Source organism: Argiope bruennichi, chromosome X1, assembly GCF_947563725.1.
Source record: "Argiope bruennichi chromosome X1, qqArgBrue1.1, whole genome shotgun sequence".
Lineage (NCBI taxonomy): Eukaryota > Metazoa > Arthropoda > Arachnida > Araneae > Araneidae > Argiope > Argiope bruennichi.
In genome coordinates this window covers 92,194,706-92,211,068 of record NC_079162.1, presented here as the reverse complement: position 1 = coordinate 92,211,068, position 16,363 = coordinate 92,194,706, and the positions used below count along the sequence as shown (strand labels likewise).

At 26.5% G+C, this 16,363-nt stretch overlaps 1 protein-coding gene across 1 annotated transcript in view; it reads right to left on the bottom strand.

The window, feature by feature from the left end:
- The window catches only part of LOC129958175 (DCN1-like protein 1), a 34,223-nt gene extending 17,860 nt beyond the window's left edge, over window positions 1–16,363 (bottom strand). The window contains exons 1-4 of the mRNA XM_056070431.1: window positions 16,201–16,363; window positions 15,904–16,117; window positions 4,271–4,439; window positions 713–843 (exon numbers count right to left, since the gene is read on the bottom strand). Of these exons, the coding sequence (XP_055926406.1) occupies window positions 713–843; window positions 4,271–4,439; window positions 15,904–16,117; window positions 16,201–16,203 (517 nt within the window). The 5' untranslated portion in view covers window positions 16,204–16,363. The remainder of the gene's footprint in view (window positions 1–712; window positions 844–4,270; window positions 4,440–15,903; window positions 16,118–16,200) is intronic.

Below are 16,363 nucleotides of genomic sequence, written 5' to 3'. Positions count from 1 at the left end.
GAATCAAACTAAAGACCTTCTTCCCATCAACAGATGTCTACTGAGCAGCCCAAGGCTGTATCCTTGATGAGAGGAAATTTCATAAGAGTAGAATTCTAACAAATTCTATATCTAAAAAATTCAGGAAGAAAAACTACTCTAAAGAGAATTCAATGCCCATTTTAATGAAATAGTTAAAGGACTCACCTCACTATCCATTTGGGGGGGGAGGGGAATAAGAGTACGATTATTGAAGTAAACTTCATCCAACATAGCTGTAACTGGCCTCAACTGGGACCTTTTGGAAAAATTGACACAAGTTCTGACAAATCTTAAACAATAAATGACAGATGTCGATGAGCCATCTTAAATCCTAATTCTATAATCAAAAGTAGCAAATTACAGATACTTCTACTTCTTCTTCTCACAAATTACAGTTACAATATTTCTATTTTGTATTCGATACATTAAAAGCAAATAAAACAGCACATGCATCGAATTCAAGAAAATCCTTAATTCAAACAAAATAGCCAAAATGTTATATTAAGATAGGGAAAAAACATCTATATATAAATTAAATCATATTTTGTTTTATTCAATCTAACCTTTTCTGAGATTGTGTATATGTTGCATGTCTCCCCTCTCTCCCCAATTAAACTACAGGCCTATAATTATAATTCATCATGAAATATATTTCAAAATCATACTTCCAAATAAAATCTGAAGTTCTTACCTAAGCCTTTCTGTCCAGGATTTTTGGCATAATTAAATGTAAAATTATAGAAGTCTTTAAACTTTGCACTATCTTTCAACTCATTTTCAAGGGAAGGGAGTTTATATTTTAGTTTGTCTATTGAATCACACCTAGAAAGAAAATTTCAAATTATGAAATAATTATATATGATAATAAATATATTTTGTTTGAATTTGGTTATTTAAGGAAAAGAAGCTTTTCTTTTGTTGTATATTTTAAACATTTTGCTGTAGTTGACACAATTTATTAAGACAATCTGAGAAAAAAGTCATTTCATTAATTCTCTTAAATTATTTCCTTAATCCTTCAAAAATAAAAATCTTTTTAAAAAAGAAAGATTTAAATGAAAATTATAGAAAACTTTAAATTGACCCTGGGGGGGGGGGGATTTAAAAGAGTTGCAATCCAAAACATTTAAGCCTAGGTCAAAGTAATGCCTTTTAGTTTTGATTAATCTATTTTCACTATATTTTGAAAACTTAATTATATAATAGTGATAACACGCACACAAAAAATGCAATTAATATCAAAACAATAAACATGAGTATAAATTCAGTAACTGAAACAATGAAAAGTATTATAGGGAAATATGATTTAAATTATAAATAATAATACGTGATATAATAAAACTAATATTTGTGCAAAAATATGCTTTAAAGTTATTGAGAGAAAATGTCAAAATACTTTATAATCACAGACTCAATTGATATTTTGAAAAAACATGTCTTAACGAGCATCTACAACCCAAGAAAAACTATGGGCTAACTTTCGTATTGCTAGATTCAGCAGCCTGCCTTGAAGAGCAATCTGAGCTTTGAGCTATCTTTTCATTATGCATTTGGAATTTACTAATAGTTTGCCAATGTATAAAGAATATGTTAAAAAATCCTGAAAATAATTGCTTCTATGTGAATGAACAGATTTTTCTAATCATTTAAATTAAACTTACAAAACATATCTTCATAAAATAAGCTATATACAATGCATTCTAATACTAATTTAAATAATAAAAAATGTGAAATAAAGATCAAGAAGGTTTGAAGAAGCTGCTACACAAAAAACTTTTGGATTTAAAAGCAAGATATATTTTTTAATGGTGTAATGCTTAGATACACATGAGTGATAATTAAATTTCAAAATGCACATACCTTAAAAAATTTAATATATGTTTTAAAATAAATCAATATATAATGATACATACACTCACAATGCCAACATTTCAAAATTGTCAAATGTTATGTTCAAAAATAACACAGTATGATGGAAGATGCAAAAAAATGACTGAATGAATTTTTTATTATCAATATTTAGTTTGGGAACATTAAGCAGGCACAAAAAAATAATCCATAATTTAATTATGTAGTGTAAAGGGAAAACACATCTAAAAAATTTAATTAAGAGTAAATGATATTCTTCACACTGTTTTTGTTTTTCAAACTTGTTAGAGTAACTTAACAACAACAAAAATTATATAATGATAATGTCAAACAAGTTGATACAAAACACTAAAACTTTCTTAATAAAATTGAAGTATCTTCCTCTTCTTGGTGCTCTCATTATTTTAGCCCACAAATTCTAATAGTTTCTTAATGGATCATGAGCACAGGATTTCATACATTTATCCAAGATGCCCGAAAGCACTTCAAACAATAAAATAATTTGCTGAAGTAAAAAGAAAATTGCAAATGGATTAACTATTTTCATTTAAATATACTAAAACATTCCAAAACTCTCTTCCCAACAGAAAACAAAATAAATATTCTGTTTCCAGCATTTGCTGATTTTTTTTTCAATGAATTTTTTGTTTTTTTCAAGTTACATTCTAAGGATGTAGTAATATTGCCCTCACACTGGCTTACAGATTTGTATCTTCCTTAAAATGAAACCAATAATTTTTCTCATATAGTAGACAAGATAAATTAATCACCATAAAAGACAATTAGCTGTTACAATTAAGATATTAACAACTTAAACATCTTGCAGATATTTCTGAACAAGGATAGTAGGTTATAAACATTAATATGGTTAACTTTGAATTCATAAATTAAAAAGAGTTAGTTGCTCCTTGATACTTTATTGATCAACATTAAACAACACAGAGTGGAGAGCTAATGACTGGAATGTAGTTCTTCCCTCAATAATTATTATATATATACAGAAGCATAATTTTTTTAAGGCAGTTTCGTGGCCAAAGGCAGAGAAGAAACTCTGAATTTTTAACTTCGTTTTATTCCATCCCGGAAGGTATGATTTATGCACAAGCAGAAGCGAAGAGCACATCAACACAGAATGACACAAAAGCGAAAATGAGGAAAAGTTAATGAAAGATTTATCCCTGTGATTACATACTGTGAGATTTTGATAGGATAGGAATTTCTTTACACATGTCAATTTTGGTAAGGGAATTATAAGAATCTTTTAGCTTGACAATTTTTTATCCCTTCACTCTGAGTGTGGGAACTTGTCGATGTCAGCAATTTTAGAGCTTTCCATTGCATTAATTAAATGAAAAAAAAGGTGGAATTGGATCAGGAAATAAGAGAACATTTTAGAATGAAGTAAATATTCGCTAAATTAAGCTAAAAAAATTAGAAAATTAAGCAATTTTAAATTTTAAAATATCATTATATATATATATATATATATATATATATATATATATATATATATATATATATATATATATATATATAAGGACTTATTAGGAAACTGCAAGCTAGGAGCAAATATAAATGAAATTTACTGTAGCTAAAATCTTTCAAATAGAAAAGGTTATAGCTTCTGACAGGTTACTTATTAGATTTAACAATATCAACAATTTATGAAAGAGGTTTGGAATCATTTTAATTCAAGAATTCAAAATGTTTTTGAAGAGGTTTGTGCAAGAACAGACTAGTGCTCTGAATATCTTATACAAGAACAGATCCTTTGATTAAGGTGCTAATATATTTTAGCAGTAATGTCTAAGACACTTCTAGGGTAACAATACGTTATATTTTGCTCAAATAAGGAATGGACTTCAATAAGAAGCCTTATACTCTTTTTTCAATATTTTTAAACTGATGACTAGAAACATAATTGATTAGTATGTTAAAATATTTTGAAGCATTTACATATTTAAAATAAAATGAAAAGTAGTAAAACTTTCAAAATGAAAAGCAAAATGCTCAAAATGGCATTATTATAAAACAGGAGAATTTATTCTTGTAATACAAAAATCAGTCAATAATGAAATGCCTCTTATTCAGCCAGTCAAAAATATTCATAGTCCCTTATTTTGATCCTTGGAAGTATTAGATATAACCAATTAGGTTTTTAGATGTAAAGCTGAACTTAGTATTTACAACAATATATGATTTATTTCACAAAAAGCAAATAAATTTCTTCAACTACAAGGGGAAAAAATGAAATAAAATTTTAACCTCCCCAAAAGAACAGGGACCTTGAAAAGATAAAAGCCAAACAAAATTTTAACCTCCCCAAAAGAGCAGGGACTTGAAAAGATAAAAGCCAAACAATACAAATCTGTGCATTTACCCTAATTCTGTCATTCCAGATATAAACTCTTCTTTACTGAATTCACACTGAGTAGCAGCTTTGAACTTCCAAGCTAGAAGTAATACAAGTCTGCTGTCAGGAGACAAGTTCAGATCCTCAAGAAATTTCATGACGCCATCCACAGATATTTTATCAGGTTCGTGAGGATCTTTAAGTACAAATAAAAACAAATATATTGAAAACAATAAATGAATAAATAAACACAGATATTAAAAATTAAAGGCACACATGCATGAAATGCAATTATATATAATTAATACCCTATAATTGAGGACAGTGAGGATTTTTCAACTTTGAAACCAAAATTATTATGGAATTTACTAAATTTTCTGAAAATTTCAAATTTAAGGAGGGATATAAATTTATATTAACGTTATCCTGGGCCATGGCTCTCTTCTCTGTTCACTTCAAATTTAAATGCTTAACTCATCTAATTTTTTAATTATTAAATTAAGCAAAAAAGAAAAAAACGTTTATAGAAATAGTACTGTTGGCCTATATAAAATTTCTGATTTTTTACCTTTATCCATTTTGAATTATTTTTTGATTAAAAAAAATATACATTTCTTGAAAACTTCAACACAATCTATCCTTGTACTAATTTTGATAAAATTGTAAATATCAGAGTTAATAGAAAGGTGCATTCATTTATCATTTGCATAAAGTGTAAGATGTATAAATCGAATGTTCCAAATGATATGGTTTCAGAAATACGACTGACATATTTTTCAATGAAATAAGACAAAAATTGAATATGAGCTAAAATTAATGCGGCTGATTAATAACCAGTACTCACTGCAACAATTTGGCAAATTTCAAAATTTATTTTAATAATTTGCATTTAAAATTTTTATACATTATTTGTACCAGCTTTTATTCATTCCCAAATTAAAAAGTATCCTCTCTAGAAACAGGTAAAGTATTCATTTCAGGATACTTTGCCTAGCTCTAGATATTTATTTATATTTTATTCAAATGAATAAAATTTTGTGGGTGATTAATTTTATACTGGACTAATTTTGATACTAATGACTAACTTGATTATACTAATTTTGAATAAGTTCGTAAATATTTTAATTACAGATAAAAAAAATCCATTTTTTCAACTACTGCTAATTATTAATATAGCTATAATTAACTTTTATATTGCTAATATTTAAAATTTTCCTACCTTTTCACTTGTATATTTTAGACTACCATTGTGAAACAAAGTGTTTTTAATAATATTTTTGAATTTGATATCTTACCCTAATTTCCTCAGAACAATTTTTCAGAAACTGCATCTGGAATAAAATACTTTAAGCCAGTCACATTTTATTTAAATGAGCTGAAACTTTTTCTGTTTTTAGATGTCTAAACTTTACCCTCATTTATTTGCATTTGAAACATTAGCAAATCTTTACACTCAAAATTTAGGTACATTCGTGGTTTTGAGGTTTAAACAAGCACTAAAATCGCATTGAGAAATTTATTTCAATGTTTATATAATGTCCAATTGGGATAACACATATGCAATGCACCCTTACTACTCTTCTTTTTTTCTTTGTAGTCTTCAATAAAGGTATCAATTAAATATCTTCTATCAAAGAAAGCCATTTGCAGCATTGTTGTTCACCAGCATGAATCACGTGTTGTGCATCCATATAGCAGCCCCCCCCCCCCCGCTCTGTATAGATATTCAGCATTCCATTGTACATGTAATCACAAATGCTTGTTAGTATATTTACAAGCAGTTATTTTCCAACAAATATATTTCTACAGATTTTCACTATGACTGCCAATCAATACTTGGTTTTCCTAATAAGCCTATACACGTTACATGAAATGGAAAATGTTTCTCTTGGCATATTCAGAAATTTTAATATATCCTAAAAATATTTTAAATATGATAAATAATATGAATGAATCTATATATAAAATTATATAATTGATAAAATTCCTATTTTTAATTACTTTAAATAAAATGACAGTTAAAATAATCATTCGATACAAAACTTTGAAGCAGAAATAACATTTGTAAAAATAAACAGTTTTGTTCTGACAATTAAATGATAAGCAAATTTTTTTAATATTGAGCAAATGAAAAAAATAGCTATGATCATAAATTCATATCATTGAAATAATACATATCAAATCCTGCAAATACATCCAGATTATGAAATTATGTACTGCAAATAGCTTAATTTTTTTAAAATTTAAGCTAGATTCTGTAAAATATTTTGAAGAAACTTGCAGTACAAAATACTTTACAAGTTTTGCATCATGGAGAAATTAAGCTAATTTTTTACCTTAATGTTAACAAGAGAGAAAATCATTTGATAAAACAAGATATTTGTTTATCAAATATATATTTCAACTTCATTATAACAGAAAAAAATTACTGTTATGAATTATATTTAAAATTAATTTTGAGAAATTTATTAAACTAAAGAAAAATTTCCTGAAAACAAGATAAGTATCACTAGAAAGCTATCTTTTAAATTTTTAAGTGATCAGTAAATTCTATTCTATCAATCAAAATAACCAATAAAAATTCTAAGTAATTTTAACCAATTAAAAAATCTAAACAATTTTAAAAAAGCATTTTTCTTAATGAGTGCCTATTCCCAAAGACATTGTCAGACCATACATGTCAAATTTGGCAGTCCTGAGTTCGATTGCCCCATACAGATTTCTCAATTTTTTGCATCTATAAATTAAAATATATATATATATGTCTGCTAAAAGCATAAAAATGTTTACAACAAGATATTATAAATGAAATTTTTGCTAACACTTTATCACCTTTTATTTTCTTTAATGTGTACAAAAGAAATTTATTACATGAAATTCGGAAGAAATGCATGCTTTATTTTAATATGCTAGATCAGGCATTTTTTTTAAAAAATTATTGACAAATTAATTCAAAGAATCCATATTATGCTGTTTTTATGATATGTATTAAAAATAATCTAAGGGCCCATAAGAGCAGAAAATAACTTTCTCTGTCTCCTTTTTTTATTGCTTTGTATTGTGTTTTTGGATAAATAAATATGTATTTAATACATTTTTTCCTTCACATGTACTATAAAATAGAAGGAAATGTGAATACTGTTTTATAGAAAACAGATGTAAAAATAGACTTCATTATCTTTGCACAAATATTTTCCTCAAATACTTATATAAAAAAAAAAATGCACATCAGAGATGAGAAATTAATGCTTTGTTAGCAAGATCGTTGCAAATAAATTACATAGATCCATTTCCTGAGCTAAATAAATGAAGTACTGGAAAATATATCTAAAAGAGCCTAGAATTAGGTATCAAATGTCTATTATCAGGCCTTGATATCTATGACATAACATGCTAAACTAATATAGATTTTCTAAACTTTTCGTTTATAAATTAATAAAAAATAATCATCAGATCAATAAAAAATAAATAGCAAACTTCAGCTTAAACTTAAAATTCAATTTTGAAACACATTAATGTTTTAATACATGTCAACCTTGGGAGGGGAAAAAAAAAACTTATTTTTTTAATTATTAACACATTTTTTTTTTTTTTTCATGACATGGTTTAGTACTTGAGAAAAAGTTTATAAACACAAAAAATTCCAACTTCCTTATGTCAATATATAAATTGAACAATACACATTTAACAGCATTGCTCAGGATTAAAATCCTTACTTTCATGCATATTTTTAATTGAAAAATTATTTTTTAACTAAATATTATAATAAACAAAATCCTTTCATTTCCAAGAATTTTATTTCAATTAAATTTAACGTATCATTTAAACTAGACAATTTTTTTAAAAACACTGATCAGTGAATTTCTCCATAATACAGAGGATATTTATACACTTTTAGAATGATTTCAATAAAGAATTTTAAAAAGTGCAAGTGTATTAAAATTTCTGACAACATTTAATTGTCTGAAGTGAGAAATATCGTCTGCTACATTAAAATCTTCATTTAAAATGCTGCATGTAAACAACTGTGGATTGAAAGATATGCTTTTGCATTTTCTGAAGAGAAATTTTTCCAATTCCATAATTCAAACACACTGTGAAATACATAATATTAAAGTTTCTAAGGGCAAAATAAGCAAATTCATTAATCAGAACGGGAAAAACTTTCATCATTACTTCTACATGGAAAGAAAACTCCAAAAGAATTCCTAAAAGATACATATTGTTTCAAATATTTCTAAAGTGAAACTGCTGGTAACAAGAAAAAAAAATTCAGCAATGCAAAAAGCAATTGCAAAATATTTAAACACAGCTATAGCAACAATAAAAATAATAAATCAAGATTTATAACTTTTATAAATATTTTTTATTTATAAGTTTTTAAAAATATAATGTCAACCAGATTTTGCTGATGTACAAAACTCATACATAACAGTTTGTACAGGGTTACCACCCTTTCCCTGCATGAAACTTTATGGCTTTCTTAATAGTTTCTGAAGACTACTCTCACTATTTTTAAGGCAATCAGGGATATAATGATTTCATGTGCTATTAACAAAAAAAGTTTATCGCAAAAATAATAATACACGAAAATTCCATCCAGATTACATTAACATTTCAAGTTTGCCTTCATAAATAACTATAAAGAAAAAATATTCACATTTTGAAAATTTATTGATTATGAATAATGTTTTAAATGAATGAACATTCATGTTTTCATCACAATTGTACTGTTCATAGAAACATTAAGAGTATAAAAATGACAGCATTTTTTCAATAGTTAGGAAACTTTTTGTTTGAATATACAGAAATACACCATTTACAAAAAACATCATTACAAGAGATAAAAAATTAATGTTCTTTTAATTCACTTTTCATTCAATAATTGTATTTAACTTTTCCTCTATATTTTCTTAATGTGATTTTTTTTCTCTCCCCCTTTTCTTTTGCTGAGCAGAAGTTATTTGATTTCATTATTAATTAATATAATATAACTATTTTACATCATTTGTCAATTTAACTTTCTCTGCAAATTTTTCAGAATTTTAACTTAACTGGTTCTTTAACTGACACCATAAGCATCTTTTTTTTTTTTTAGTTCATTTAAATCATCAAAAAAGCATTTACTTTTTGTCTATGCATATTGATTTTTTTTCTTTGATTTTCAAAGTAATTATATATATATATATATATATATATATATATATATATATATATATATATATATATATATATATATTTGTCTTGCCCCTGCTATGGACAAACTTAATTTATTTCAACATTTACATTTTGTTGTTCTATAAAGAGATTATTCTTTGAGGTTTTTAATTTTGATTGTTTTATTACAAGAAAAATTCTTTTCTTCATCAGCTTGTCACGATAAAGCATGAAAAATGGATAGGTTATTTTCCACAAATTGTTAAAGTCATCCTAAATGCCCATACAAAAAAACTGGCAATATTTACTATTTCTAATGGATCACATCTCAAAAATTTTGAAGAATTTGATATTACTACTTTACTTAGAAAAGAATAAAACTCAATTATATACAATTGCAATCATTTTCTTTTATACACTGTATTTTCATTAAAATGATATAATGCATTTTTCAGTTTGTACCTCAAAATAAATGTTTGCCACTGGAATTTTAAATCAAAAACATCTTTTTTAGAAATATTAAATGCCGTAAAATCTTATCTCTAGTGAATCCAAGATTTAGCTTAAAAAAGGGGGAAAGAAATAAGTTTTCACAATTAAATTTTGATAATTTCTGAACACTATACATGATTTCCAAAACTTGCTAATAAACATGACTTTCAAAGCCAAAGCCTACATCATAATGTCCAGGTATCCATCCCAGAATGCAATGAATGGTACCTCTCCTGCCACTAATTTTATTGCCAGATTTATTTTCTGCTTATTCAGAAATCGTCACACATTTTACAAAGATTACAATCCACAGGAAAATTTTCAATTTTGCACCATAGATAAATCAATTTTCACATTCATAAATTTTTGTACCAGAAGTTCAAGTTAGGGAAAAATTCAGGTCTCAAAATAGAAAAGGGCCACTTTTCAGGCCTTGAAACTGAAAATTATGATCTTTTTAGGAGGCCTCTAAAAGCATTTTGATATTTAAGACCTGTGGCAGCCCTGCATTGAAAACTATTAAAAATAAGATGAAAGTGGGAGGGGATGTTAAAATTTACTCAACGCAGTGTCAAGGGAAAGTTTAATATTTATATTTAAAAAAAAAAATATTTATTCCATAGACTTTCAAAAGTGAGACTTCATCAAGACAAAGTTAAAAGCCATAGTTTGAAAAGCACCACCACATTCCTTGGCAAAATGAAGACTGATATAGGTATTATATGCATTCCTTTTTCAGCCTATTTCTGAAAAGTTCCACAACACTCCACCCATGGAACATTGCCTAAGAAGTGTGCCTGTAGTTTGTGTCGAGAAGAATTATTTTCCCCCTAATTGCAAATTCATCACAATCAATGGACTCTGAAAAGTAGTTGAAGAGGAATGGAAATCAGTGTCCCAGGAAATTTTATGAAAAGCTCTTTCCTCATAAATAGTCTTTTTAAGCATTAATTAAACAGCACTAAAATCATTTTTTGAAAATGTGTAAATACTCTCAATATATTAATATTTTTTTAACGTTATTACTGCAAATTTTATTCACAGATGCTGAAATATAAAAAAGTTTGAATGACATCTTGAAACAGTTAATAAAATAGTAAATTTTCATTAAAAAGCTCAAAAATAAACCAAATCAATAATTATTCTTGATATGAATTGTTAATCACCTGTTCTTAGGTGTTTCTTTTTTGCTAATGTGTTCCTCAAAAAATAAAAATATTTCATTTGCTTGTGAAAGTTTTGCTTTTCTAGTCTTCATTTGGATTTGAACAGTGGGCTTAGGTATTTTCAAATTACTACTTTAAATCCAATAAGTACACTGCCAAAAAATATGTACTAAAATTAAAGAGATATATAGGAAAATAGTGGTAGAGTAATTCTATGTGTTAACTTTGCCTAGCAAAGGAGTACTTATATATTTCCTTATTTTAAAACTTTCTGCATTAAATTTAAAAGAAAAATTAATAAAAATTGAAGACATAATTACACAGAAAAAAGTAGTATTGTTGAAACAGTAAAATTTTTAATTTTAAGATAATGTAAAAATATTTTTTCTGGGATAATTTTCTGAGGTTATAGGGGAAAAGATGTTCAATTTAGGTTATTTTCATATAGCGTGATGCCACTACTGCATTGAACATAGTTTCAGTTTCTAGCAAAAGCTTATTATTATTTTTTATTTTTTTGCCTTTGATTGATTGATTTATGTTTGCTTTCCAGCATTATTCAATCTCTACTTTAAAACCAATAAAAATATTATTAAAAGATAGGTACAAAATAAAAGAGAAATTTTTAAAAAAATAGTAGTAGAGTAATTCAAAGTCTTACCATAACCTAACAAAGAAGTATCTGCACATTTCCTTATTTCAAAATCATTTGCATAATTTTTTTTAAAGTTAAATAACATAACAATTGAAGGAAAAACTGTACATAAATAAAATTGATATCACTGCAAAGATTGAATTTTAAGATGAAATAAAGGCATTATTCCTGAAATAATTATCTCTGAAGTTATTGTGGATATAAGACAAAATTTTGATTCATTTCTAATTAATTGAATATTTTATTGATATCTGTACTTTGAAAAGTTGACAGTACTGTTTTTCTCTTGTCTTAATTAAAAAGTATACAAAATTTGGTTGAATTCAGCCAAGTAGTTTAAGAAGAGAGTGGAGCATACGTATATAGCTATAACAACTTTCATTTATATTTGGATGAATAATTCAGTTTTGTTTAATAAGAAGTTCTCAAGTAATTATGTTATAAATGAACTTTGATACAAAGTATTTATTTATTTTATTTCTGCATAAAAGAATTAACTTATATTTTTAGTTATTCCATTCAAGACAATCATATTTTTAAAGGTTACTTAATGGTATATTTCAATAACAAGATCTTCAAAAACATTTTGCTTGGTTTCTGAAGGAAAGCAGTAATAAACACTTGCACACAATATTAATAATTTTTTTAAAAAAATTTTCCCCATAAGTTTTCAAGAGCAATATAAAAATTTCCCTACTTTAATCATTTTCATGATAAGAAATTCAATGATCAGTGCAAATTAGTTCTTCCCTACCATCTGTGAGTATATTTAATAAACAGCTAAGTACTGGCAATCTCAACTATCTAACAAGTCTTTAATAGAGGGAGACCAAAGGTTAAAAAAGGTGTCTTTGCTGTTTTTGAGTGCAAAATTCAAAGCAAGAAAGTAATGTTTACACTTTTCTTGAGAGTATCCAAACAAGACAAAATAAGAAAGTTACATGGATCTTGAAGTGGATTTGATTAGTGGGGAAAACGCCTCCGCTACTAGATGAACTGATAGTTAAATGATTAATAGTGTTAGGGAATTATAATGGATATTTATTTTTCTACGATATCACTTGATAAAAATTTTTACAATAAAAGTCCAAAATTCAACAACTGAAGAAATAGTATTTTGCAGATAATTTTTTTTTCTTTCAGTATATCATATATTGCTCTCTAGAGGCAAGAAGGCATAATATTTCATGGCCTTTTTTTTTAATGAGGGAAAAAAAATTCATTTTGTGTTTATAACTTTGAAAATCAATATTTTTAGAATATTCATCGCTTCAATTATCAAGAAGCAATGCATAAAATATTATAAATACAATGTATATAAACAATTAATTGTTAAAAACATAATTAAACATATAAAAAAAACAATCTCTTTATTTATTATGTAGAATTTAGCAAGACAAAATTTATATATTAAGGAGGAAAGGATATATTACCTTTCATGCTCCTTGACTTGGATGAAATAAAATACATAACATTTTTGTTATGATACAAATCATTTAATGATTAATTAACAAAGAAAATATTACAAAGCAAAATTATTTTTTTATTCATTTTTGTCAATTCATATATTTTTCATCAACTTCTGTAAATTTTTCATTTATCAGTTTCATGGAGCTAATCCTTAACAAATAAGGTACAACAGTTTTGAAAGGCTTAATGTACATTTTTGAGCTATTTCACTTTCAGTGAACATATGTGAAAATACTTCTGATATATCATTGAATGCATTAAAGGACAAATGTGACGCAACAAGTTTAAATGTCCATAAAAATTTAGCTTTAAATGATTGTTCTTGAACTATCGAAATCGGTTCATATTCAGACATTAAATTTGGTGTTTTTGTAGTTTCCACTTCTTCTTCCTTCCTTTTAGATACAAAGTCTAATATTAATAATGACTTTTTTAATTGAAACACAATTTTGTTTTCCATTTTTGGCATGACTAATAAGTGCCTGTTTTCCCATATTATTTAGACTTATTATTTTCTTACAAAGCGAGCAGTACGCAACAAACAGATATTGTGGAACTTCCTGATCTCTTTCAGCAAAATCAGAATTGATTTTTTTTATCCGTCCGTTTAGTATTAACTACGGATTTTGAACAGCTCATTGTTTTAAAAAATTTTCTCATCAAATCTCAGATGATAAACAAACCATTCAATAAACTCACATGCGAATGACTAAATACCACTGCGATATGCTGCAGATTGTTGCTCTTCATGCCAGAGAAATGCATTCTAATCTTTCACACAGTTACAGAAATCTTGCGCTTGCTCCTTATTTGCAATTAGGGAATCTCATGGGAAAAAGAACATCTGTCTCAGAAATCAAAACGGAACTGATCTCTGCAGAAAAAAAAAAGGGGGGGGGTAGAAAAGATGCGAGTTTCTGCATAACATAATTGCAAATCGTATTGTTTCATTTTTGGAAGCAACGACTATGACCTTTTATTCTTGCAATTCTTAGATACTAGCATTTTTTACACGGGAAAATAATAACTACGAAACTTAAAATTCCCTGTTTTCATGAACACTTTTAAATTTCCCTGCATTTCCCCTGTTTTTTAATCAATTTTTAAATGCCCTGTGTTTTCCCGATTTTCCCATAAGCATGGCAATCCTGTAACACAATGACAGAATTATCTGTGTAATATATTAAACATCCAATTATACATTGTTATAAGATGTGTTCTTTTTTCTTCCTGTTAAATACACAGATGATTCTAATATTAAACTGATATAGTACATTTGGCATGCATCACGAGTTTATGAAATGAATTCAATCAAAAATTTATAATCATCTTTAAAAAGAGATTATCTATAAATAAGCACATATTACCTTCCTATTTTGCTTATTAAAGCAGACAATATGTTAGGGACCTCTTTGATTGAGAAAATATGTGATGAAAATTGATTGACATAAAAACAGTCGGATTGTAACTGCTTTCAATATATTTGCAGCATAAAGAGTAATTTACATACAATGAGACTTACTTGCTTATCACTTTTTGGATATAAAAATAAATATCTTGCTTAGACAAACATATATAGATATAGATAGATAGCAAACACACATGGTAAAGGCATTTTGTTGGTGAGCATGATACTTCATTTTAGTACATCTGCATCTATATGGTAATTACATTAAAGAATTTGTCAGAAATTAAAATTCCTACAAACTATAGTTTGAAAACAATTTATAATTCTGAAATGATAAATATGTGAAGAAAAAAACTCTCACATGATTCATAAAGCATAAACTATAACAGCAGTATTTACTTACTCCAAAAATGACTTACAACATTAAATTTTAATTATATGCAAAGAAATTTAAGATAAATCAATCTATATTTTAATAATTAAAAAATGAGTTTTCAAAGCAACAGCTTTTTTAAACAAATATTATTATTAATATTAACAAACACTCTTTTGTTAATTTTATAAAGCTGTGACAACATGAAAATAGACTTATTAAATAAACAAAATCATAATAAGTTTCAAATTAAAAATTTTGAAAGTTCATTGGATCTTAACAACAAACTGAAATTTGATTGAATCCTGAATTTTTAAAGGCAGATTTAACTTTAAGATATAGTTCTACTTATGTCTTGTTATTATCAGTTATAAAAGAAAAAATCCTTTTGCTTTTTACAGATACTTTGATGAATATTCATTACATTATTACCAGTTAATTGCAGCAACAGAATAAACCATAGTCTTCAGACTTTTCATTAGCAATTATACTTTCTATGTTTCAATCTCTACCTACATCAATGTACTTTTTTAGTATTTTGTCTAATTAAATACATTATTTGGTTGAATAATCCTATGAATCATCAAATCATGCTTGAATGCAGTATCAAACTAACTCAATTAAAACTAAAGGAAATGACAAATTTCATTTTCGGAATTGCATGAAATAGAACAGTAATTGTACATTTTAAATTTAAACTTCTTTCATATGCAAGAAAAATAATTTTACAGAGTAAATTTTGGTTCTACATCAAAACAGGAAAAATCATCCCTTCTAATCTAATTCAAATAGAAAAGTGAATATTTTCAAATAAAAATAGTAACAATATATGCATATAAAGAACATTAATACTTGATGCTTAAAACAAAATTCATTGGTGGATCAAATATTGAGCATAAATTTTCCTGGATTTCCAAATTTGCATTAACATTTACATACCTCTATATCTGGAATATAAGTTTTCTAATTTCTTTCTGTCAACAGATGGTTTCTGTTCTCGAAAATAAAGTTCGGGATTTTGGAAATAATTATCAGAGGCTACGTCAAGTTTCCAATCGTGCTGAGAGAGGCAGTAAATAGCTGTTTTTTCACCAGTCTGAGTGAAGGTGATAAATTGCTTCACTTTTTCCTTTTGAGAATATTTGAGTTTATGCTACAAACAAAATTGAAAAATAACAATTACTTCATAAATACTCAAGAATTAAGTCGACGAACATAAATTCTTCCGTAGCTTACCATTGTAAACAAATCCTTCCAGCGATCAACCACACAACAAATCACATAGAAAAAGCATGCGCAAATAACAGATTATTTGTTACAGCTGATACATGCCATCGCATGAATGATAAATTATAGATTTAAAAAAAAGCGAAAAGTCAACTATGATTTTGCTTTTTAC